Source organism: Brachyhypopomus gauderio, chromosome 11, assembly GCF_052324685.1.
Source record: "Brachyhypopomus gauderio isolate BG-103 chromosome 11, BGAUD_0.2, whole genome shotgun sequence".
In the NCBI taxonomy this organism is placed as follows: domain Eukaryota; kingdom Metazoa; phylum Chordata; class Actinopteri; order Gymnotiformes; family Hypopomidae; genus Brachyhypopomus; species Brachyhypopomus gauderio.
In genome coordinates this window covers 18029972-18055367 of record NC_135221.1, presented here as the reverse complement: position 1 = coordinate 18055367, position 25396 = coordinate 18029972, and the positions used below count along the sequence as shown (strand labels likewise).

Genomic DNA, 25396 nt, shown 5'->3' with positions numbered 1-25396 from the left:
GTCATCCACTAATTCATCAAAATTAAGCTGTCTGACCAAATCTGATTCAATGGCTGGAAGTGCCGGTGAGTTCAGGCGGTTTTGGCGCATCCTAATCCTGAGTTCATTCTTAATACGAGCCAGTTTGGAGAATGAACGCTCCCCTTCACAATTTGTGATAGGCACAGTCAAAAAAAGTCTAAGTGCTATGTAGACATTTGGAAAGGTTGACTGTAAATGGACTCCATTGTACTTTCCCGAAATGTTACTTGCATTATCATATGACTGGCCCCTACAGTTGGATAAGTCTAGGCCCAGATTCTCCACCATAGCAACGACACACTCTGCCAAACTGTCCCCACTATGGTTTTCAATAGGCTCAAAAGCTAGAAAACGCTCAACTACATGTCCGTCATTATTAACAAACCTGAAAATAAAAGTAAGTTGGTCCACATGAGCAAGGTCTGGAGTGGAGTCAACTATAACAGAGAAGTATTTTGATTCTTTGATCTCATTAACAATTGCCTGCTTTGTTCTCTGTCCCATCAAATGGATACATTCTTCACACACTGTTGATGATAAGTAGGACACAGAACCTTTTCCCTTACCTCCAAACCTTTGGAGGTGCTCAGCTAGGAATGGGTCAAATTTGGCTAAGAGTTCTATGATGCCCAAAAAATTACCATTGTGGGCTGATCCTAATAGCTCATCATCTCCCCTGAAAGCAAGTCCCCTCTCCCCCAAAAACTGGATGACTGCAACAACTCTTTTCAAAACTTCCCGCCAGTATTGTCTTTCTGTGTCAATTTGTTTGACAATATCAGAATCAATTGTTGCTGTGCCTCTGGAGCGATTATATAATGCTACAATCACAAAATTGTAGAACCAGATACCAGGGTACCCGCGGGTCCTTAAAAAGTCTTAAAATGTCTTAAATTTAGTTTTCCATATTCAAGGCCTAAAAATGTCTTAAAATGTCTGGAATTTTATGAGGGGAGGCATTAAATTGTTGTTCTGGCGCGATGTGAACTTTGCCGAATCTAGCGCTAATGCAGAAAATAACCGCTCCAGGGTCCTAGTGCTAGATTCCTAGCGTTGGAGTATACGGCCTCAACAACGTCAACAATTTTCGTTCGCCACCACCCCCCCACCCCCCGTCAACGATGTGGAACACACCTGCATCCCCAGTAATAGTATTATTTTTTCTTGTGAGAGGTATTAAAAAGGTCTTAAAAGTCATTTAATTTGAGATTTAAAAATGTGCAGGTACCCTGCAGATACAATATGTAATAAAAAATGCTGACTTATAACTATTTAGCTATAAATTGTTGTTATTGTAAATGTATTGTATGTATATACTATTATAAAGCTTACACTTCTACTATTATCAATACTGTAATATGCAAATAACAATAAGCTTTTTAAAAAGCTGTGAGTTGCTAGTTAGCAATGTTACACTAGCCTTGAAAAAGGCTGTGAACCTTTCAAAGTTTAATATAGTAAATATTAGGGGTGGGAATCGTTTACTATCTCACGATTCGATTCGATTCCGATTTTGGGGGCCACAATTCAATTCAAAAATCGATTTTCGATTCAAAACGATTTTCGATTCAAAAAACGATTTGATTTATAAAAATGTCTGCTTCAGTCTATAAAATCTGCATGATCTACTACAGTCTGCGACAAACGACAAATACAGAAAATTAAGTGTCTTTCACATTTAATTAACAAAAATTAAGTGCTTTGGTAAAATTCTTGAGGTTCATTTTGCGAGCTATCAGGGCTGGCTCGGATGCAGTTCCCCCAGCCGTCGCTAGGGGCACCAGAGTCAGTCCCAGACTAAACCGATGTAACCGTACGTTCTCAGCCAGTCTCTGCTTTCTCTGTGATTGCTTATCATTTAATGGTGTCTCGCCACCTCCCTCTGTTATGCTTTCTCTTTACTTATTCGAGTATCTCATGCGTCGCTTTCTGACCCATCTCAAGTTTTCCCAATCCTGTATGTCTTCCTATCCGTTTTGCCTTTATTTTTGGGAAGGGTTTTATTTTGCTGCAGCGTTTTTTGCCAGTTACTTCTGCTGGTGTCCTTGGTTTCGTTTTCGCGTTGCATTTATCCGCGCTGTTTTTTAGTTACTGTTGTTGTTTTGTTTCTTCCTCCCGTCTCACTACGGTTGAGTGTTATTTTCCACGCGTTGTATTTTCCGCATTGGTTTTTTGTTTCTATTTACTCTGTGCCCTCACGGTTTTGCTTTCTATTCTCTTGCGCGTTGAGTCTTCCGTGTTGTTTTGTTTGTTCGTTCTGGGTCGCTGTGCGCGTTTCCCTCTCGCTAATACATTTGACGAGTGTCAAACGTCTTGCTCTTGCGAGCCGGCACTTGGGTCCACCCTTCTCTATATTATTTCACTTGGGTCCACCCTTCTCTATATTATTTCTCACCCTTCTCTATATTAACACTCCCGTGCTCACCGCGTTACACACGCCTTGCACACGAGCTACATTGTGTCCAGTTCGGTCTTCCCCGGCATTCGGTAAAAACCAAAATGAACCCATATTTTTGCCTTAAATGAAGACCGGACAGGTTGAATATCTCTTTCCTCCATGTGTTTTGAACCTTTTCCGCGCATAAGTGTGTCCCAGAACAGGCTGCGTAAAGTCTCGCGTAATTTTGTAATTACGTAACGCGAGACTTCACCACGACTTACAATCGATTTTGGGACATTTAAAATCGATTCTGAATCGTAGTAAATGAGAATCGATTTTTGATATATGAATCGATTTTTTGGCACACCTCTAGTAAATATAGTAATGTAATGTTATATCATGTAGTATAATATAATATAATAATATTATAATATTATAAATAATAATATAATAATATTATAAATAAGCCATTGAAAAGACTATGAAAAAAATGTAACAGAATATATGCAATATAGTATAGTATAATATATTAAAATATTTATATATATTATAAAATAATATAATGCAGTATAAAGGTCAATGAGCCTTTAAAAAGGCTGTTGGTTGCTGATCTGGTAATAGCAAGGTCAAAGTTGTAGTAAAAGCACAGAGCAAGTTTGCAAGCTGAACTGTCTGAATGTGAGGAGTTTTGAAACTGGCAGGGGGTTTTATATAGAACTTGCATATTCACTTGGAAGTTCTCACAACACCTGGCTCAGCCCCTTTGGGAATTTAGGGGAATGTAACAATGTTTCACCACTGAGTGAGAGGGTGGGGGAGGGGTAGCCACTATCTACTACAAAAATGCTGTTTTGTGTGTGTGTGTGTGTGTGTGTGTGTGTGAGAGAGAGAGAGAGAGAGAGAGAGAGAGAGAGAGGCATGGAGAGGGAGACCGGGGAAAGGTTTTGAGTATATTAAAAATGCTGTGTTAATGATATTAAATCAAGGTTAATTATTGTCAAGACCCCTTCACACTGCCTTGAAACATGTCAAGTCATGTCAAACTGTCATTGAATGGTCATTGAATAAGAAGCTGAATAAAATATATTTTCCAATAAATAATCCTCAAACTAAATATCAGGGTTATACGCATATGCAGCCACAGCTACTACAACAAAACCCACTTGCTGTTTCATCTGTCACCAAACCAAAATTGTGCTACTCAGTAAAATTAGTTTGCAGTTCTGTTGTATGAAAAGGCACTTTTCCTTTCATGCATTCCTTCAGAACTAGAGTGACCACTGGTCTCTTTACTGTTGTTTATTAAAGGGGAAACATGAAACTAGTCAAATGGCTTGTTGTTTTCACCTAAGTGAAATTGTACCCTTGGCCAAATTCACTAAATTTAATCGGTGTCAAAGATAGCATTCATCAGACAAATTGCTTGTCTTAAATTTAAATAATTGCAAAATTAATTTGTGTCTCTGCGCTTAAGAGAAATCGAACATAATATTTTTGAAACAATACAAATTCAGAAATATTAAGTAAGGGCCTGAATTTGTAGGTCCCAAGAAAGTCAAGGAGCCATGGTAAACGACTTCTATGGAAGTCAAGGGCCCCATAGCAGGGGCCCTCGTGATCAAGGGCCTTCTAATGGTATGCCCTGCTCATCTCTAGGGCCCCCTAGTAGGGGCTCTCATAACCAGGGCCCTCTAAAAAATATGCCCCCCTCTTTCCTAGGACCCCTAATAGCCAGAATTCGAAGTCAGAGCAGTGCCACAACGCCTCATCCATTTTCCTAAGGGGCCCAAAAGCATGGCTATGGCCCAAAAGCATGGCTAGGGCCCCCAAAAGCATGGCTAGGGGCCTCAAAAGCATGGCTAGGGCCCCAAAGAGGCCCTGGGGTCAAAGTCCCTAATAGTCAGAGGATCCTTAAAATGGAGGACCCTCGGAAATAAAAATATTGTACCATAAATGTTGATAGGCATCGGAAAAAGTTTTCGGCCAGGACCCCCTGACCTCAAGGGCTCCTGGGCGCTGGCCCCACTGGCACGGTCAGTAATCCAGCCATGCCTCCTGTCCTTATGGAAATGCTTGGCCAGACTGATCACACTGATCTTGATAGTTCTCAACATATACCAGCTTGTGGCTTATTATAACAGTACCCTCCCTATCTTTAGTGAATTGGCACTACTAAAGACTATTATAATATATTTTTTTATTATATAATAATAATAATAATAATAATAATAAATATTATAAAATAATAAAATATCAACCAATGATTACATAAACAATTACTCACTCATATGCTAGCTGATATAGATGAGTTTTCAGATGTAAACTAAAAGCAGTGGGTCGTCAGTTGGAGGGACGCTGGAGGAGAACTGGCTTGATGGTGCATGCCCTCACTTATAAAGACCATGTTGGCTGTTACAAAGGACTTGCAACAAGCAAAAACATTTTACTACTCCAACCTCATTCAACGCTCAAATGGCAATCCCAGAACTCTCTTTCAAACTGTCAATAAGTTGATACGCCCACTCAACTTTCCGTTTCCGCTGAACTCACAATTTCTGGACTTCTTTAATCATAAAAATGATTCTATATATGCACAGTTTCCTATTATTCCACCCTCTGTTAATCCTGACTCTCTGTCTGTACAATTTACTGGTAATCATCTTTCCACTTTTTCTACTGTGAACGAGGGTTATGCCAGTCATTCTCATTTTAAACTCAAAAACCACTGTCAGTTAGACCCCATCCCAACATAGTGGGTGAAATATTGCCTCCCTGTTATCTGTCTCCTTATTACAAAGGCCATAAATGCATCACTCACTTCAGTATTGGTTCCAGTGTGTTTGAAGCTAGCAGCTGTTACTCCTGTGCTAAAAAACCTGGCTTAGACCCTGACTTCAGGCCAAATTCTAATCTACCTTTTCTGGCCAAAGTGTTAGAGCGAACTGTTGCTTCTCAGCTAAATGATCACCTGGAATCAAATGAATTAGGCAGCAGTTTGTTTCGGTTGGGAGATATCAGTCGGATCTGTGTGTGCTGTCCCATGGTGTCCCTCAGGGTTCAGTACTTGGCCCATTGCTCTTTATATTATACATGCTCCCTCTTGGTAATATAAATAGAAGGCATGGGCTCCAGTTTCACTGTTATGCAGATGATGTACAAATCTGTATCTACACCAAACCATCTCATACCCCTCCTCCCACTGTACTACTTGAATGTCTAACTCAGTGGTTCCCAAAGTGGGGGGCGCGCCCCCTAGGTGGGGCGCGGAGCTATTGCAGGGGGGGCGCGGAGCTTGAAAGTAAAACGTGCACATGTGTCAAGGGATGCACCGATTCCGATATTAATATCTGAAAATATTCTAGATCGGGTATCGGGGACAATGTGACCGATCCATAAAAACAGATCTATTCACTCTAATTATATGCTTGTATTGCTTGCTTTTCGGAGTTAGTTCAACCCTAATACTCGCGCTGGTGGTATTCCATTTAGTCCGTTTATTTGCTGGTTGACCAAAATAAACCTGGGCTCCAGCAATACTTCACTGTTCATACATGAACTGGTGAGTTGTCCAAAGCTCATTTAATGCGTTACTTACAGAAATAAATTAAAGAGCAGTGGTCTGACTCGGTCTACGGCGGAAAGCTAAAAAAACAATATTCCATACGCACGCTCAACTCGCTCCCTTAAAGAGACAGTACACATATTTCTGGCCGTTACATGCTTTGTGCTCTGCGTGATGTCTGCGCTTGCAAACTAGCCGCATATGTATTGCTGTTTCTCTTATTTCATCTCCTTATTTATTTTAAATTACATTTAGAATTCTTGAACCATTTAAAATGTTTCTTGCAGTTAATTTTTTTCATGTTTGACCAAAGTTGTGAACCTATTGTTTTTGTAAGTTTTCAACACATCCCTAGTCAATATGGGGGGGTGTAGGGGGGGCGCAAAAATATTCTCATCTACTAAAGGGGGGCACGGCAGAAAAAGTTTGGGAACCACTGGTCTAACTGATGTACGGGCCTGGATGAGTGAAAACCTCCTATGCCTAAACAGCACAAAATTTTGAGTCCATACTGATTTCCTCACCTGCGACTACCAGGAAACTCAGTAACATCCCCTTCTCTACACCGGGCTTTAGTGTCGCTGGTCCTAAACTCTGGAATGTTCTCCCGTTACAGTTCTGCACCTGTCAGTCATTAAAGTTGTTCAAAATCAGTCTGAAAACTGATCTAGAGTGTTTAAAAAAATAATTAGTAAAGGCTGAATAACCACAGTATAACACCGTCAGTTAAACTTCATGAATATTATTGTGTCCATATGGGAATTGTAAGAGATTGTGAATCCATTTCACCTGCATTGGTGCAAGTGAAAGGGACAACAGATGCACATGAGAGTCAACAGCAAGACAACCTTCAAAAGGGGGAATGCATTGCAGGTGGTGATCACAGACATTTACTTTCTCATCTTTTCTCCCTGATTCTTCTCTCCAGTACTGTAGATTTGTACTGTTTCTGTCTTTGTCACTGGGCATCAGTTTCTCCTCATCAGAATACAAGCCTGGTTGACCATAGTTATGCTCACCTATTCCTAAGTCCAGCTCACCAGGTTTGCTACTCTAACTATCAAGTCTCTTCATTCAGTGTGAAGTATTGTCAACCCTTTGGCTATATTTATTTGCATATTGGGCCTACATGCATTTGCATTTTAATCTTTAAACTTTTGCATTTGCAAAAGTTATTTTTGCTGCTGGTCTTTGCCTTTTGCCTAACCCTTTATCAAGCAGCCTGTCTGGTTTGGTAGATGATCATTGATGGTTTGTGGAGGTACATCCTTGGAGGGCCACACAAATATCCATGTCATAGCCAAGAGTGTCCTGACTGCTCATAAGTATGATACCCTATGGGCCATGGTCAGACCTTCCACTGGTGCCTGGCTTGCTCCTACTGCAGGACAGTGCCCAGTCTCATGGCCAGAATGTTTGGACAGTTCCTGGATGATGAACGATGCAATGGACGATGCAATTTTGCCTTGTTCAAACTGTGTACTTCTGGGTGGAAGCATTTAACTTTGCTGTTGTCTTTGTGGGTGGCAACATTGCTGTTGGGTCTGATGGCTTTGTGAGTCGGTGAGCGGCACTGGATTGGTGCGGGAGGGTGTAGTTTGCTGCGCTTAGAACCGCTGATTTAGATGTTCCTGCATCAGGAGGGGAGGAAGGATTGCCTCCTGTTGAAAGGTAGTTGGGGAGGTTACGGTAGCTCTTGCCCTTGCCGCTGTGAAGCGAAACCTGGTGGGAAACTGGACGACGCCATAAGCTTGGACCCCAGGGGAGGGTCTTGTTCACCGGTGAGATAAAACATTTAAGGAAAGGAAAACGCACTTAGCTGGGAGGTTGATTGGATGGCCTTTTGTGTGAGGTGATGTTTTGCCCTTTTTGATAGTGTGTTGTTTAAATTGTTTGCTGTGGTGCTTGTTTGCAGTGACGAAGACATTGTGTGGTGTGGTTGGTGTGTGTGATAACTTATTTCTGGTTATTTGGCTTCTGATCCAACGTGCCTGGTGGCTGCCTGACCTTGCCTACAGATCGCAATATTAAATAATCATCTTCTTAAAAATTACCCCTGTGTTGTGTGTGTGTGTGTGTGTGTGTGTGTGTGTGTGTGTGTGTGTGTGTGTGTGTGTGGTTATGACCAGCCTCTGATCTGGAACTCTCCTGGTTAACAAAGTTGGTGGCAGCCTTTTCGCTATCTAGTAAGTTTATGCAAATTATAACAGTACTGTAAAGTGCCAAGCCATTCACACCACACAAAACCAGTGAGGCTGACGCTTGTGCTTCTGAAAGAGAATAGAGTTGTTACAAGGATTGTAACTTTGTTTGATGATGTCACAAAGAGATGCATTGAACTGCATCTGTCGATGCAACCCTTTTGCAGAATGAGAGATCAAGATTGAGAACAAAGACGAATTTTGTGTGCAATACGAATGTAGACAGGTCAGTTAGTCTGAGCCTCTGACCGAAATAACTGCAAAGAACTTGACCTAAAGAGTCTGTTACAACAATTGTTCTGCTAAACAATACAGTTGTCAAGTTTAATAATTTTGTTGTCAAGTGCGTTCTTGATATGATGTATCATGATATGTGTTGATGTATTAGATGTCAATCAACACAGCTATTATCTGTCCATCACCTCATCACCACACCCGTTTAAGTAACACCAAAAAACTTCTATAAACTTCTTATTGTAACGAAAAACACTGGGAGAAATAATAACAGCATTATAGAATTGACAGAACATACCTACCCAGAAAACGTATTTGATGTGTAATATAAGTTAAAAGTATGTGGTCTGAGCCATGCACATGTGGAGGCTTCACTTTTCACTCCAGTCTACTTATATATCCCAATGACACACACACACACATGGACACACACAAACCCATGGACATGGACAGGTGTAAACACACACACACGTGGACACGGACAGATGTAAACACACACACACACACACACATGGACATGGACAGATGTAAACACACAGACACACACACACACGTGGACACGGACAGATGTAAACACACACACAGACACGCCCGAGGAGGAGTCAGGCTGTACAGTGACGTACACTGTACTTAATGTAATTAAATTGTCTCTGAATGTTGTTTAGTTTATACAATTGTAATCCAGCACTCTCTGCTAGCAATATAATCAATATTCTTATTTATTCTAATGTTTCTAATATTATTATTTTGTCATAGGTTTCAACTTTTTCATAGGTATGACCACATGAGAGATTGCGAAGGTGGTGGCTGTCTGCTGGAGAATTGAAAAAAGGATTCAGCTGTGTACTGGCAGTATGGGGAAAACAATACCAGTATATTGTTTGAGGTAAGCAGCAGACCCAAATCACATTTTTTTGCACAAAGCTTTAAAACAAAACTATTAAATAAATAGTAAATAGTTTGTCTGCCCTGTCCACCCATGTGCAGGTTATAGTCTCCTGCACTCTTTATAGTTTCTTTATAGTCCTGAGGATACTTTATAGTCCTGAGGGCTGTGGGATCTCACACCCTTTTTTTTCACGCATTTCACCCAAGTTGATGGGCAAAATGGGCATTTTTCTTTGGAATTGGCATATTGAACACAATGTATGAGTGTTACATTTATGGGTACATTTATCACCACAATCACACCACAATCACTGTGCATGCAGACACACATCAGGACAATTTATTTAAATAAAAAGTTGGACCTAATCTACAAACCCAAGACAATAGTACTGAAAAACAAACGTGCTAACAAGACAAATGTGCACTTGGAGCAGAAATAAAATCATTCTATATGTGTAAAGCCTACAGTCTATGACAAACAGTACAATTTACATACTATTATAAAAAATTTTTGTGTTTTCTAGCCATGGTAACTTTCAGTCTTTGCCATTGTGGATTATATTGACATTTTTATGTCAGAAAGGATTATGGTGGAACTAAAAGCACATGTATAAATTGCTAACCTATTATGTGAAATTGTAGAAATTACCACAGAAAATTCACAGAGAAGAGGGTGGGCTTTAGACTGTGGGCAGCCAATGGTGGCAACTTCAGTATGTCATGTGTTATGGTACAGCCCCTGACCCCTCCCCTTTGGGCGTGTGTTTATGTCGTCTGCGTCTGTGTATCTCCGTGGGTGTGGTTGTGTCCGTGTGTTAATCAGTTTCACCTGTGGCTCGTCTCGTCATCACGCGGGGATTATGTGGTCTGTCTATTTAATGTGCGTTCGCGCAGTGTCCCGTGATCGTCTTTGTCTGAGTGTCACACGTCAGTGTGTGTTTTGTTATATGTGCGCTATCTGCGCCTTAAGAGTGGTGAAATAAAAGTGACGTTTAAGTGTGCGAGCTGGATTTTGTGCCTCGTCCTTCCGACCACACACGTTACATCATGAAATTGTTTCAGAACTTAAAACAGTATGATACAGTATGATGTGCTTAATTTTATACACCTGTGGCCATGATTCCGATCATTTGGATGGGTGAACAAATACTTTTGGCAATATAGTGTATTTTGTAGGATCCAAAAACATTTTAAGTGCTTAGATTTTATCTTGGACAAAATGAATGGGAGAGGTTAGGAACTTAAATGACCTGTAAGTAGATAAATGCGAGCTGAGTTGAGATTAAGGGTGATTTATCTCCTCACACTTGCAGGTAGGTATGCTCTGTACTTTGCTTTAGTTTGAATGCACTTGTAACTAAATTTATTATTGGTAAAAAAAAATAAAATAAAAAAATTATCGTTTTTTTTTTCTTTGAAGATTTGTTGTTTGTGTGTGTGTGTTCCCTATATCTCATATACCCTATACCACATGACATGCTCAGAAGACTTTCTGTGTGGGAACTCCAAAATTGTCTCATAAAAAAAGAAAGATTGACAGAATTAGCCTAAATATCAGCAAGTCCTCCCACTTGCTCTCCCTTTCGGTACAGATGCGCACCGAATGTAATTGATAAGAACTCTTGATGAACCTGTTCATTAGCAGACCTAACAGACCTAATCTGCTCTTTAATCCCACAGGAGATTGTTTGTTCTGTTTATGATCATAATCTCAATTCTCATTGGCCATCTAATGCTGTCTCTCATCGATGCTAATCCAAAACCTGGCATGATGCTTGCAGATCACAATCACCGAAAGGTAAGATTTGTTTTTGTTCCCTTATGTCTAGCAGTTTCACACAAATGTAAGTTTTGTTAATAAGAAAAGTAATAATAACAATAAAACAGTAACGATTCCATATGGGGCTGTGCGGGTTACTCTTTTCCAAGTTATGATGTGTAACTTTCAGAGAACTAGGTTTTAGCATCGAGTTAGTTAGCTATTCTCGTGTGCCATGGTAATATAACTCCAGTACATGTGGAAGGTTATTAGCACCAGGATCCTAGATACAATCGATCTGCTGCTGTTCCCTTGTGCAACAAAAAACTCTGTTTGGACGAACCTCCAATAGAGGGTATTTAACATCACAGTTGGTGGGCTCACTGCAATCATACCCACTACAGTAGTCACATTTACATGAAGCCTAATCAGTAAACAGCCCACCTAATAGCTCGTAATAGAATACATTCATCCTTACACCTCAGTTGGAATAGGCTAGTCCAATTGAGGCCATTCCAATTACAATTTCTGTCCAATAGTACAAGGTGAGGTAACCCTTTCCATAATATATGCCATGCCAGGATCGGAATACATTCCCAATCAGAAAGCTTAAGTATGTTTTAAGTAAAAAAAGAAATTGGCAGAAACAATGTGTGTATGCATGCCAAATCCAACACACCAAATCTTTATGCCATGTGCATATTGCATATGCCATGTGCAATTTTTCCAGTAAGCAAATGATATCTGGATGACATTCTACTTCTGCCAAATACTCCAGGATGAGGCCAGGGCTGTATTTGTGGTGTACTGTATCCCATCATGCATCAGTGGTGGAAAATCATTCCCATGTGGGTGGAGCCTTTGTACGTTCACGTGACCTCATAGTAGGGTTTGTGTTTGTCGCATACTAGTTACTTTACTGCTTAATACTAAAGGGGCAAGCATCCAGTATACAGTGTATACTGAGTGCAGTAAGTACATTATGTAGTTTAAACAGAGGCTATTTTGAAGACAGTCTAAGTTGTCTGCAGAGGAGGCGAAGTTTATGCTGCAAACTCTGACAGAATAAAAAATAGTTAGCAGGATGGACAGCTGTAAAAATTGTTGGAATGATCTTGAAATGTTTGATGACATGGCCTCTTCCTCTCAACTCTTCTTTAACATGTGAAAGTGAAGCACATTTTAGAGAGTCTGCATTTTAACTGCATAATTTTTACGCAGTTAAAAATACAAATATACCAACCTCAGCTGCTTCTGTTGCTCTGACTCACATAATGCTCACTCTCAAGGTCATTTGAGCACTGACTTGTAACTCACATGTAATCTGAGATTTTCATCAGATTGTTGAGTAGATTGCTCAAATACTCAGGCTTACCTGGTTTACAGCTTTCCAAATAAAAGTTGTAAAAGAATACAATTTGTATATATTACAAATTGCACATTTGTTCTTTGAATATTTTCAACATTTGTTTCATTCTCTGCTAGTTAAGTGATGTCAATGAATAACCTCAACTCTATAACTCATTATAAAACATTTCTTAATCATTTGCTACTGATAGTCATTGCATTTACAGTGACGGCACTGTGTATTTCCCTAGTGTTTGTAGCCACTAATGTAATTCTAGAAATTGAAATATGATGTTTTTTTCTTTCCTCAGCGTGTCCATAATTATGTCAGAAGTGTGTTGGCCAGAGAGTGCAGACCGTCTTTTGCAAGAAAGACAATAGAGACCATGTTTTCTACTTCCACACCAGTGGCTGAGCCCTTTTTACAAAAGATCAGCAACTTAACAGAACCAATGTTTAAGTATCCTCTGCCATTTGGATTGCTGGACATGAAAAGCAAGATAAAGAAAATCTTGAATATCATGCCTGTTTCTTCGTCAGAGGAGACTGGAGGACATAGTTGTCGTCGATGTGTTGTGGTTGGTAATGGTGGGATTCTTCAAGGACTGGAGCTCGGGACACTCCTAAACCAGTTCAATGTCATCTTAAGGTGAGTCCAGATCAGCACAATTGAGAAATTCATATTGTTTGTTCTGAATTGCAGCATTTGAAATGCTTTGGTGTATCATTATATTTTGATGTGTTTTACATAGAGATACACTTTTAAAGTACATAAAGTACATAAAAATACATAAAGTACAAAATTACATTGCTACAAATCTTGAAAGAATCAAGTGAAAAATTATAACATGAAATTTTTTTTTAATGCCTGATAACTAAATATGGTTATTAATATAGTACTGATTCATATTTTCATGTTATTTTGTTAATATTAATGGAATTTTAATATAATATTTACTGTATTCTAAGTGTAGTAATTTGACATCAAAGATAATCTAACAGAAAAACAATGATTAGCATACATATAAACAGGTATTGATTTATAAATGTAAAATATGTTTTTTTTTGTGTGTGTGTGTGTGTGTGTGTGTGTGTGTGTGTGTGTGTGTGTGTGTGTGTGTGTGTGTGTGTGTGTGCGTGCATGTGTGTGTATACCATGGGTTAAAGTTCTCCGTCACTACGACGGATTTCCGTCATTTGATTTTTGGGGGGAAAAAATCCGTCAAATAATAATAAACCACACACGCGTGTGCTATCTGTTTTGTGGTCGAAATATGATTCTTACTGGCGCTCATCAGCGCTGGATGGATGACGGCGGTGTCGTTTGATTGACTTGCGGGTGCACCTTCTGATTTTCGGACATAACTAGAAAAGTGACCTCCCCCTCCTGCCTGACCGTAGCGCGCGACTCCATTAACCTCCCGCAAACCTGCGCGAACTCTGGAGGCTATTTGGCGCGTCATTCTTTGGTAGTATAAAGAAATACCCCGCAAAACAGGGGAATGAACATTTACCTGATGAATTTTAATGTTGCTTTGTGTTTCACGTGTGAAAAGTGCTGGAATTTAGGCTAAGTAGCCTACTTGAAATGCTTGAAATTGTAACTACTTAGTTTCACAACAAATATCTGTCTGACTGAACAGTTCTCTTTACGTTAACAAATACGAGCCTCTTGTAATTCCAGGACGAAACATGAGAGAACGTGAAGACGTTAAGATTGGGCGTTTTGGAAATAAACCACCATTAAATAATGTGATTAAAAGCGAATTATTTCGAATCATTTCGAGTATATGTATAAATATTTAACTTAATTAAGTTTAACGTTGATCCGTGCGTCTAAACGGAACTTGGTGTTTGGTGTGCGCGGCGGAAGAATACACGGTTATGCGGCTTGGGACCGAGGAGGACAGCGTCAGGATAGGATAACTGCGTACAGGACATTATTCGCGTAATCCTGAAAACTCCCCAGTTCTGAAGTCTTTATAAAAAGAATGAGCAACATGCCCAAATGAGACAGTAAATTGTTACTGATACAGAACTGTTATCTTTTACAGTCTAATGAAGTACCTTATTGAGCATGAGATCACCAAAACAGTATAGAAGTCAAGTTAGTTTACTTGGAAGCAGTTAGAAGACAGTGTGAACAGTTGTGAACATAGTTTCTCATAGTTTGTTTTTTTTTATCTCCGTCATACCTTTTAAAACTCACCAAGATTCACTAAATTTGACTTGATCTTTAAATAATTTTCTGGAAGAGGACCCCCAGATAGATAAGTATACTTTGTAAATGTGTTTAATATGTGGAATTAGGCAAAAGAGGCCGCGTCCCAACTACACCACATTTTCAGTAATTGCTGGCATTGTCTTTTGCCAGGAAAAATTTTCAGTCAAATGAAAATTTCTTGCTTTAACCCATGGTGTATACACATATATGTACACACACACATGCACGCACACACACACACACACACACACACACATACATCATATACTTTCTTTGCACAGTTAATGAAGGACCTCTGTCCAAAACATTCTGTTTCTCCTTTAAATTTTGTGATTCACTACATATTATTATGTCTCTCTCTCTCTCTCTCTTTCAGAATTGTTTTTAACAATGATATTTTTTAGAGGTGCATGTTTTTTTTTTTTTAGAAGTACGGTGTTTAATGTTTATGTTCATTTAAGTTATGTTTTCAACGTTTGATGTGTCTAAACATGGCTGTGATTTTGCAGTTTTATTTTATTATGAAATGGCGGCATTGTGGGTGTGGTGCTTAGCACTGTCGCTTCACAGCAAGGCAGTCTGGGCTCGATTCTCAGTCTGGGCTTCTCTGTGTGGAGTTTGCATGTTCTCCCTGCGCCTGTGTGGGTTTTTTCTGGGTACTCTGGTTTCCTCCCACAGACATGCATAGTAGGTTGATTGATCACTCTAAATTGCCTGTAGGTGTGAGTGTTTGCGTGTGTGTTGGCCATGTGTTGGACTGGCGACCTGCCCACGGTGTACCCCCTCAGGCGAAGCGTCCCACCCCCTTAATAATAAGACCCAATTATTCAGGGTTCAGGGTTTATTTACCTCTGATCTATATTTATGATTCAATGAGTTACTAGTTCACTGTGGGGCCAACCACTGGCAATCGATCGATCCCTCCCCCCCTCGTCAACAACTTACATTCGCCACCCCGAAATTTTCTGATGCCCCCCCACTATATATGCCCTGGCGCCGGCCCTGCCCCCAGTTGACACCCACTAGCGGGATTAATTGGTTCTGTTCATGAATTAATGAATTTTATTATAAAATTAGATGAAGTAACTCAGTATTTTTACTTTTTACTTTAGTTTTACTTAAGAAATTATATAAATTACTACTTCTATTTGAATACATGTATTAATAGTATTGTTTTGAAGCAAAACCTTATTTGAGTATAGGTTTTGGCTACTTTTGTTCTTGAACTAAACATGCACGCCACACTATAGAGCCAGTGATAGGTTCAGTGATAGGTTGACAAGATCAGTGAGGATCAGCGCAGTGCCTGACTCGCAGGTGAAACATCCAGGCCTCCATTTTCCCAGTCTTCTGTTTTCTGAGAACCTGGCTAACCCGATACTCAGTGATGGTGATGATTGTTGGAGAGTCTCAAAAGGTGCTAAGGAGGTGAGACTGTCTTGGTTAGGTGTGATAAGTTTGCAGGCAGGTTGTTACAGGAGGACTAGTTAGACTGGGTGGAGAAAGATGTTATGTTTCAGATGTTGAGTACAATATCTCCTTGTCACTTGGCAGATTGAACAGTGGTCCGGTGAGAGATTACAGTAGAGACGTAGGAAATCGCACCACCTTCAGGTTGAGCTATCCTGAAGGCAGCCCAAAGGTTTGGGAAGACATGGATCCTCAGATACAGTTTGTGGCTGTAATGTATAAATCTGTGGACTTCAACTGGCTTCATGCTATGATGACAGGAACAAAAGTTGTAAGTGAGAGTCCACTTAACTATATTTGTTCTTTCAAATAAATAGTTATTTATTGTTTATATAAGATTATTTCTTCTTGTTTCTATTGAAAATTGTGGATTTTCAACAGCAGTATTTTCTGTGTTTTTCAGTCACTCTGGGACAAGCTGTTTTTCTGGCAGAAGGTGCCAGGCAGTATTCCTGTCCCTCTTTCCAACTTCCGTATGTTAAATCCAGAGATCATAAGGGAGGCAGCCTTGGATTTACTTGACTTCCCCACACCTAAACAGCGACTTTGGGGTTGGGATCAGGTACTCTCTCTCTCTCTCTCTCTCTCTCTCTCTCTCTCTCTCTCTCTCTCTCTCTCTCTCTCACTCTATGGTGTACACATTACTGCCCGTGTCTACTTTCATAACTCTTCAAACCAGTTTAATGAGTATAGTTTACTAAATGTGATATCTATACTGTAGTGTTATGCTGTTATTTATCCGTCAGACACATGCGTGCACAAATGCACTCTCAGTAGGCTTGTGCCGATGTAATTTATGACCTATCATCATCATTTATGACCCACCATCGCGATGGATGGTAACCATCGCAATGCCACGCCCACTCTTTTGTTTTTCCACAAACATGCACTGACCTTCTTTAGGTCTCCTTCACCTAAAATTTTGACAGGGATTGTAAGGAAAACGATCAAATCAGGTATATAACTTGAATTAGAATATGAATTAGAGTCATGGATGAAAATTAAAATACCCTGCTGCTACAAATGTGCCTAATTGGCATATTATTATATTATTTATTATTCTATTATTATTCTATTTTTATTATTAGGATATTAGTATTTAAATCTAGGTTATAGCTTGTCTTTTTTTTCTACATGTCTGTATTAATTTTAAACATTTCATGTTTGTAACGATCTAAAGTCGTTGGTAACCGGAAGCGGACACATATGCAAGGAGTCAATCACAGACAATGACAGACAATCTGGAAGCACGAAGATGAGATCGACGGGGCATCTTGTATACAAAGTGGTTACAGGAATCACAAGCGCACAATAACAAAGATACCTATTCTGAACAAAGGCAGACTAAAGACTAATGAATAATACACGCAATGACTTAAAGAACGGATAAGGATGTAAAATAAACAAAATACTCAGGGTTTAGGAATGAAACATAACCGAACAAGAAAACAACCGACACAATGAATTAAACTTGACACAATCACGACGAGTAGAACCAAGACACGAAAAGGCAAACAATCCAACAAACGTAGTCTCATGACATACAACTACCGCGCAGTGAACCAACCAAACGGACTAACCTGCTATACGTTTCGACACACACCTGATGACTAGAACAGAACAGCTTACAGTTAAAGGACAAAACATTACAAACAAAAACACCCGGAACAACCAAGACAACAATCGGCTAGGGACTGGAAATTCTAAGAAACCTTAACTTACGCCAAACACAAACAACGACCAGCAAAGACGGTATCCAAACTATCCATCCATCCATTATCTGAACCGCTTAATCCCGCTAGTCGGGGTCACGGGGGGGCTGGAGCCAATCCCAGCATCTCCGGGCGAAGGCAGGGTACACCATGGGCAGGTCGCCAGTCCACCGCATGGCCAACACACATGCACGCACTCACACCTACGGGCAATTTAGAGTGATCAATCAACCTAACACGCATGTCTTTGGACTGTGGGAGGAAACCGGAGTACCCAGAGGAAACCCACGCAGGCACAGGGAGAACATGCAAACTCCACACAGAGCAGCCCAGACCGAGAATCGAACCCAGACCGCCTTGCTGTGAGGCGACAGTGCTAACCACCACACCACCGTGCCGCCCTGTATCCAAACTAAAAATTAAATAGAAGATTGAAATGAGGAAAACGAGACACAGGTGATGCACTTAGGGGGGCGGATCTAGATGGAGAAAGGAAAACCCATTAAAACAGAAAAACGAAAATCATTGACAGGGGGGCAGGATAATGTGTTACATAACCCCCCTCACACATCAACAGACTCGGACCTGGGATCCTGAACACGACCCAGGAACGGGAGAACCTATAGCCGAATTAGGCACAGAAAAACAGAACCTGGACTGCGGAACAAAATCCATCTCTGAAAGAACAGAGGGAAACGCAGACGAGAACCCGGGACGAGAATCAGAACAAGCCTGCGACGATAAAGGGGACCGAGAGGAGCCTGAACCGGAACCTAACCAAGGGATGAAACCACAACCTATTTCCACCGGGGTTAAGGATTCAAGACTAGGGGAAACAGGAATACACGACCCCGGGGAAGATAACTGGCTAGACCTAGACTCAAACCCAATAGGGCACATATGTCAAAGTCAAGGCCCGCGGGCCAGATCCAGCCCGTGAATTTATTATCTATGGCCCCCTGGATGATATTTAATTACTATTAGAACCGGCCCGCAGGCCACAGCCGCCCGCTGGTGTTTTGCACGCACAAACACTACATTCCCCACAATGCAACGGTAGCCCGCGAAGTCACTGCAGCGCGCACAAGCGGCGAGGGTCAGCGCGGCGAAAATGACGTAATCGCAGTGGCTCCGCCCGTGCGCAAGTGCGTCGCACGCTGTCTATTCACGAGGTCGTGCACCTCTCGTGCACTTTGCGCGCGCCGCGCCTCAGCGCAATGAACAAAGTCATGTTTGCAGGGTTCATACACCTTTACAAGGTGGAATTCAAGCACTTGTACGTCACTTTCAAGGTCCATTTCAATATTTCCCAGCACAATAAACTTAATTAAGTTAAATATTATACATATACTCGAAATGATTCGAAATAATTCGCTTTTTATTCACATTATTTAATGGTTGTTTATTTTCAAAACACCCAATCTTAACATCTTCACGTTCTCTCATGTTTCGTCCTGGAATTACAAGAGGCTCGTATTTGTTAACGTAATACAAGAGAACTGTTCAGTCAGACAGATATTTGTTGTGAAATGAAGTAATTACAATTTCAAGCATTTTCAAGTACTTTAGCCTAAATTCCAGCACTTTTCAAACCTTTATTACTTTATTCATTTAATGTACAGGACATGTTTTCTTTGAAGGAAGTTTGTTTTTATCTGTTTGCTTGTTGAAAAATGTTTTCACTTGAAATTACTGACAGATCCATAAGAAAGTATTGCTTTATTCATTTAAGCATTAAATAATAAACACTGTGTTAGGTCTTGGTTCAATAGGCTATGTGCAATCATTTCAATATGTTTTAATAAACATTGAACCAGTCCGGCCCTCGGCTTGTAGCAAATTTGGTTTTTTGGCCCTCGGTGTATTTGACTTTGACATCCCTGCAATAGGGGAAGTGAGACATCGTGTATCCAAACAATGGATAGGACTAGGACTAGAACAAACTGAAGACACCAAAGACGGGGAAACCAACGGGGCGGGTGCAACACAAGAGGCTAACGGAGATGCTGAGACTGGTTCAGAGGGAACAGGACAACCTACAGGTACAGACACAGATGGAGAACCAAAAGAACAACCAGAAACAGAAGACGAGGTCAATACAGAAATAATAACACCAAGGATGACAGACATATGTACAGGGACACAATGAAAGACCACACGCGGAATTGACATCCGAGCAGGAGCAAACCCAGACACATCTACTACAAGAGATAACTCAACAGGAACTGGGATGTACACAAAACCAGGAAATGGTGACAAAAACATTGGCATGGTTTCAGACTTCATACATTCAAGAAATGCAGACAATAACTTTTATAAAGCTGCCTGTGGAGTCTCTAAAGCAGTCGGGTCCTGGGTCTGTGAGTCTAAAGAACTGTCCTGGAACGACAGACCCAAATCAGTGATCGGGTGCTTTTGCTCAACAGGGTTAGATAACTGTTCTAAAGTCACAGAAGCAGAAGACAAGAGCGATCCGTTCAGGGTCCAGGAAGCAGGCAACTCCACTTTGCAGATGCCAGAGGGCGTCGTGACCATAAGGACATAGACGCCAGGGACCGTCGCAGCCGTAGGGGCGTCACCGCCAGGGAGCGTCGCAGCCGTAGGGGCATCGTCGCCAGGGACCATCGCAGCCATAGGGGCGTCACCGCCAGGGACCGTCGCAGCCGTAGGGGCAGCGAAGGCCACATTGTCAAAGGGAGCAACGGCTAAAGGGACTGCGATGGTGTCGAGGGGGGCAGCGACCAATGGAACCCCGATGGTGACGTCGTCGAGGGGAGTAGCCATTGATTTGACAGCGGCAGAAACATAGTCATCGAAGGGAGCAGTGGCCGAAGGGACCGCGGTGAAGACGATGTCGAGAGGGGCAGCGGTTGATGGAACAGAGGAAGAGACATTGTTGAAGAGGGCAGCAATCGAAGGGAATGCGGCAACATCCAAAGGCGTTACGGCCGATGGGACCACGATGCTGTGCAATGCGGCAGCTGTATAGACGGCCGTGTCGAACAGCACTTCAGCCGTAGACACGGTTGTGTCCAGCTGAGCCACAGTCGTTGAGACAGCGGCATCGGGTGGCGCTGACTCAGACCCAAGCAGCATAATCGGCGTAAAAATCTCTGAATCTAACTGGACAGCGTGTAGAACAGGTTCTGCAGTTGATCGAACAGGCAGTGCTGTCCCTAGGTTAGGCAAGGTCGCATACTTCGGTGACTTAGTCAGAAGGGCACCACGAGGTTCAGCTGCACAATCAACTTCGTCACACGTCACTGTGACTAAAGGGGTATCACAAAGAACCCTCGCAGCCGTACAGGCCTCTAGGGAGCATTTAATGGCAGACGAGGTAGCCTCTAGAGTGGACAGGACAACTGGCTTAGTTATCACTGGAGTATGCTGAACAACGCACTCAGCAGTCTCAATGGTAGACTGAACAACAAACTCAGCAGATACAGGGACAGATTGAACAACAGGCTTAACAGCCTTGGAGACGGACTGAATAGCAGGCTTAGTAGTTTCTAGACAGGGCTGGGCAACAAATTCAACAGCATCTGGGGTAGGTTGGACCACAGACTTGATAGTCTCCAAGATAGGTGCAACAACCGGCACAACAGACTCGTATTGCTGGGTCTTGCATGTTACGGACTGGGCCTGTTCCTGAGAGAGGGCTAGAGCTAGTGAGGGAGTGGGTAGGAAAACAGCCTCTATCTTCCATCGCAAACTCATAGCTTGCCCAACATGACTGAGGGGGTCATCCACATGAGCCATGACTGATCGTTTTTCTAATCCCTCTTACTACAACTGGAGAGGAGGGGAAAACGCTTTGCGATTAAAATAAAAAACTCCTCTAACGAAATTCCGACTCCCTTTTCGTCCAACTTAGTTGAGAGAGTTTTATTAGCCCAAACTGATGCTTTTCCGGTAAGAAACTGGCAAATAAACCAAATCTTTATATGTTCAGGAGGAGGAAAACTAAAAAAAAATCGAAAAAACTATCTACTCTGAAAAATAAAGTCCTCAGCAGAACCCTCCCCATCAAAAACCTCAGGTGGGTCATACACAGCGGATAACTCCACGGCATTCCTACTACAGAGAGTTCCACTAAACCCAAAATTAAACTCTTGCTGTGTCCTTTTAAATGGCTGGTCGTTCTGTAACGATCTAAATTTGTTGGTAACCGGAAGCGGACACTCATGCAAGGAGTCAGGGGTTTTATTTAAACATTCCACATTAATGGGGGTAGAATTCAGTGATACACATCCAACAGACAAACTTGGAGACGCACAACTGACAGACAATCTGGAAGCACGACGATGAGATCGACGGGGCATCTTGTATACAAAGTGGTTACAGGAATCACAAGCGCACAATAACAAAGATACCTATTCTGAACAAAGGCAGACTAAAGACTAAAGAATAATACACGCGATGACTTAAAGAAAGCATAAGGATGTAAAAGAAACAAAATACTCAGAGTTTAAAAATTAAACATAACCGAACAAGAAAACAACCGACACAATGAATTAAACTTGACACAATCACGACGAGTAGAACCAAGACACGAAAAGGCAAATTCTAAGAAACCTTAACTTATGCCAAACACAAACAACGACCAGTAAAGACGGTATCCAAACTAAGGATTTAAATAGAAGATTGAAATGAGGAAAACGAGACACAGTTGATGCACTTACAAAAAGGGGGTGGATCTAGACGGAGAAAGGAAAACCCATTAAAACAGAAAAACGAAAATCATTGACAGGGGGGCAGGACGATGTGTTACAATGTTATTCACGCTAATAGAATAAGCCTGCTTGTTGTGCGTCGGGAATCTTGCTCATTGTCAACCGAAGTATAATGTTCAACTTCAGCGACAACATTAATTTTGCAGTGCAAAGGCTACAAAATAAAATTGACACAAAGGTGTTTGTAAACACGTTTATTACAAGTTGAACAACAAAACGAAGCGAAAGATCTTATGAATGGCTATGGCATTGTAACGTAGCTCGCGCTACGGAGCGAGGAGACGGACACAATCGCTGAGAGGAGCGAGATTTATTAAAGGGAATACCACACTCATCGTCAGAAAGCCAGGCAGGGTCGATCACAGGAGGGCAGTCCGAATAACAAAGGTACACAGGCATACTGAACACGACGGGGAACACAGACAAACTCACGAGCAAGAAGAAAACAGCGAACAGCAAGCACAAACCGACAGCATGAACAAATGGATAGACAAAATCACGGATGACACGACTGGCGAATGACGGGACTTATATACATAGAACCAAACTAGGGACAGGTGATGACAATGACACAGGGGCGTGGTAACAAACGAGGAATCATCAAAATAAACGAGCAGGGCGGGACAAACAGGCAGGGAACACAGACATGAGGGAACCCAGAGTGACAGCTACGAGAGGGGGCGTTGCCCTATGTGACAGGCATTTACCTTTTTTTAAAAAAAAGGTTTAAAATAAATCATCATGGATTTCACTATGATATCACAGCAGAACAATAAACGAAGAAAAGAATAATGAATGAAAATATTGAAAAACAAACAGAAAGCACGACTTCCCGAAACGCGCTAAACTGTAATAACTTTAAATGATAAGAGGGCTGACATTGGGTAGCCTATTCCAACACAAAAGTAAAGTATGTATGAAGTATGTATTAATGTATTTGTACAATAATCTTGAAGTTCCTGTGCCTTCATTGAAGAATCATAGTTCACCAAAATAATAATGAGGCATGCTATATTACGAGACATACAAAAGTCAGTTTAAATGCCTACAGCAGGGGTACTCAAATAGAAATGATGACGGGCCACATTGTATTTTTTCAATCACTGAAGGGGCCAGTTACGGGGGGTGGCGAACGCATTTGGCCGTCTACTACCAAAATAAGGGCAGCGCGTAGCGCGACTGAAAAAAAATTCCAAAAAAAAAAAATACACTTTTCATAACAGCTCGCGGGCCAGAAACAGATGGCTATTTGAGTATGGGGGGCCTACAGTTTCCCTAAATTCTATATTATTTTCCAAAGATTACACTTCTTGGTAGGTGTGTCTTAAGCTCTGGTTTACTAACTGAATTTTGATTCTTTTTTCCTGTTCATGTTTAGAATATTCCTACCTTAGGGATATCTGCTCTCAACTTGGCAACCTATTTGTGTGATGAAGTCAGCTTGGCAGGGTTTGGATACAATCTCGACCAGCAGGATGCCCCCTTACATTATTATGATGATGTACCCATGACAGCCATGTTAAAGCAGACCATGCACAATGTGGACCGTGAGAAAGACTTCCTGCAGAAACTGGTCGCAGCGGACACCATTTCTGATCTTACAGGTGGGGTACTATGCACTTTCTGCTCAAGCTAATGCACTATTGAAGCCCTGTGCTTGAACAAGACTACTTGAACAGTATTACCACTGCTAACATTATTTTGAAAGTATGAAGGCAAGTTGAGCTGCAGAAATGCAATCATGATTTCAGCTGCAAACTGAGAAAATTGGAAAATTTGAGTAAGATCACCGCTCTCTTAGCATAATACTCTTATACATTTTTTAGCCAAATGACTGTACACAGTGTTTTTGAAGTAATGAATGTATATGTACTGAAGTAATTTGTACTGGACCTTTTATCCCAGAAAGTGTTTATCATTGCTGCAATTAACTTTTTTTTAGATTATTTAAATGAAATGAATACTTTATTTGCCAAAGAAGTGTTGTTTATGTTAACCACATTTAAATTGTTACTGATTTTAGGAACTCAAATGTCCATTAGTGATTTCTTCCTTTGCTCTGTCTGAATGTGTTATTGTACTTTAAATCATGTCATGTTCCTAATTTATAGACTGAAGACTGAATAAAGAGCTGTTACAATTAATCATTCTGTCTGTTTCAGTGGTTTGTTGTACGCTGGGAGGGTCTCGTGCCTCTTCACAAACATTTCTGTCTTTGTTCAAAGAGTATTGTGCAGCCTGTTATGGACTAATCTAATGAACTGCACAGACATTGTACTGGTTGAACCTTTACAGCATTTGACAGATAAACAAATAAAGAAATGGCACTCGGTTTGCAAGCGTGCGGTCTTTGTCTTGTGAGAGCTTAATATAAGGTGTTATGAAATAGCCGAGCTTCTAGCATCCTCCCTTCCTGAAGCATGATGCTATAAGGGAGAGCTTAACATTTTAGCAGTGCAATTAAAACTATAAATATTTAATAAAATAAAATGATATAAAGTTTACCTTCATTGAAAGTGTACATTTAACACCCCCCCCCCCCCCCAAAAAAAAAAAACTATCCAATATATACAAGTATGTAAATACCAAAATGAAAGACCAATATCTACCCGATGGATCAATATCCAAATAGTTGTATATTTGGGTCCAGCGCTATAATGCACACATGCAGATAACATGACCTTTGTGCCATGCCTCTATGATACTCAGTCTCTTTGCAATTATTTCACCCATGCTTGCTAGGTAATGATAAACTGGGTTATGGATTATAACCTCCTTCTGAACATGTCCAAAACTGAAGATAATGTGTTTGCAAACACTGAGCCTGTTGGAATGTATGTGTGTGTGTGTGTGTGTGTGTATAGA

At 41.0% G+C, this 25396-nt stretch overlaps 1 protein-coding gene across 5 annotated transcripts in view; it reads left to right on the top strand.

The window, feature by feature from the left end:
• Nucleotides 1-24863, top strand: part of st3gal5 (ST3 beta-galactoside alpha-2,3-sialyltransferase 5) — a 43600-nt gene extending 18737 nt beyond the window's left edge. For 3 of the 5 annotated variants that reach the window (XM_077022516.1, XM_077022512.1, XM_077022513.1), the window contains 6 exons: nucleotides 9155-9284; nucleotides 10967-11084; nucleotides 12704-13041; nucleotides 16171-16357; nucleotides 16490-16648; nucleotides 23910-24863. In XM_077022516.1, the coding sequence (XP_076878631.1) occupies nucleotides 9253-9284; nucleotides 10967-11084; nucleotides 12704-13041; nucleotides 16171-16357; nucleotides 16490-16648; nucleotides 23910-24167 (1092 nt within the window). In that variant the 5' untranslated portion in view covers nucleotides 9155-9252 and the 3' untranslated portion in view covers nucleotides 24168-24863. Of the gene's footprint in view, nucleotides 1-8130; nucleotides 8150-9154; nucleotides 9285-10966; nucleotides 11085-12703; nucleotides 13042-16170; nucleotides 16358-16489; nucleotides 16649-23909 lie in introns of those variants that run through there. The other 2 variants (XM_077022517.1, XM_077022514.1) reach the window with 2 other exon arrangements.
• Nucleotides 24864-25396: the final 533 nt, after the last annotated feature.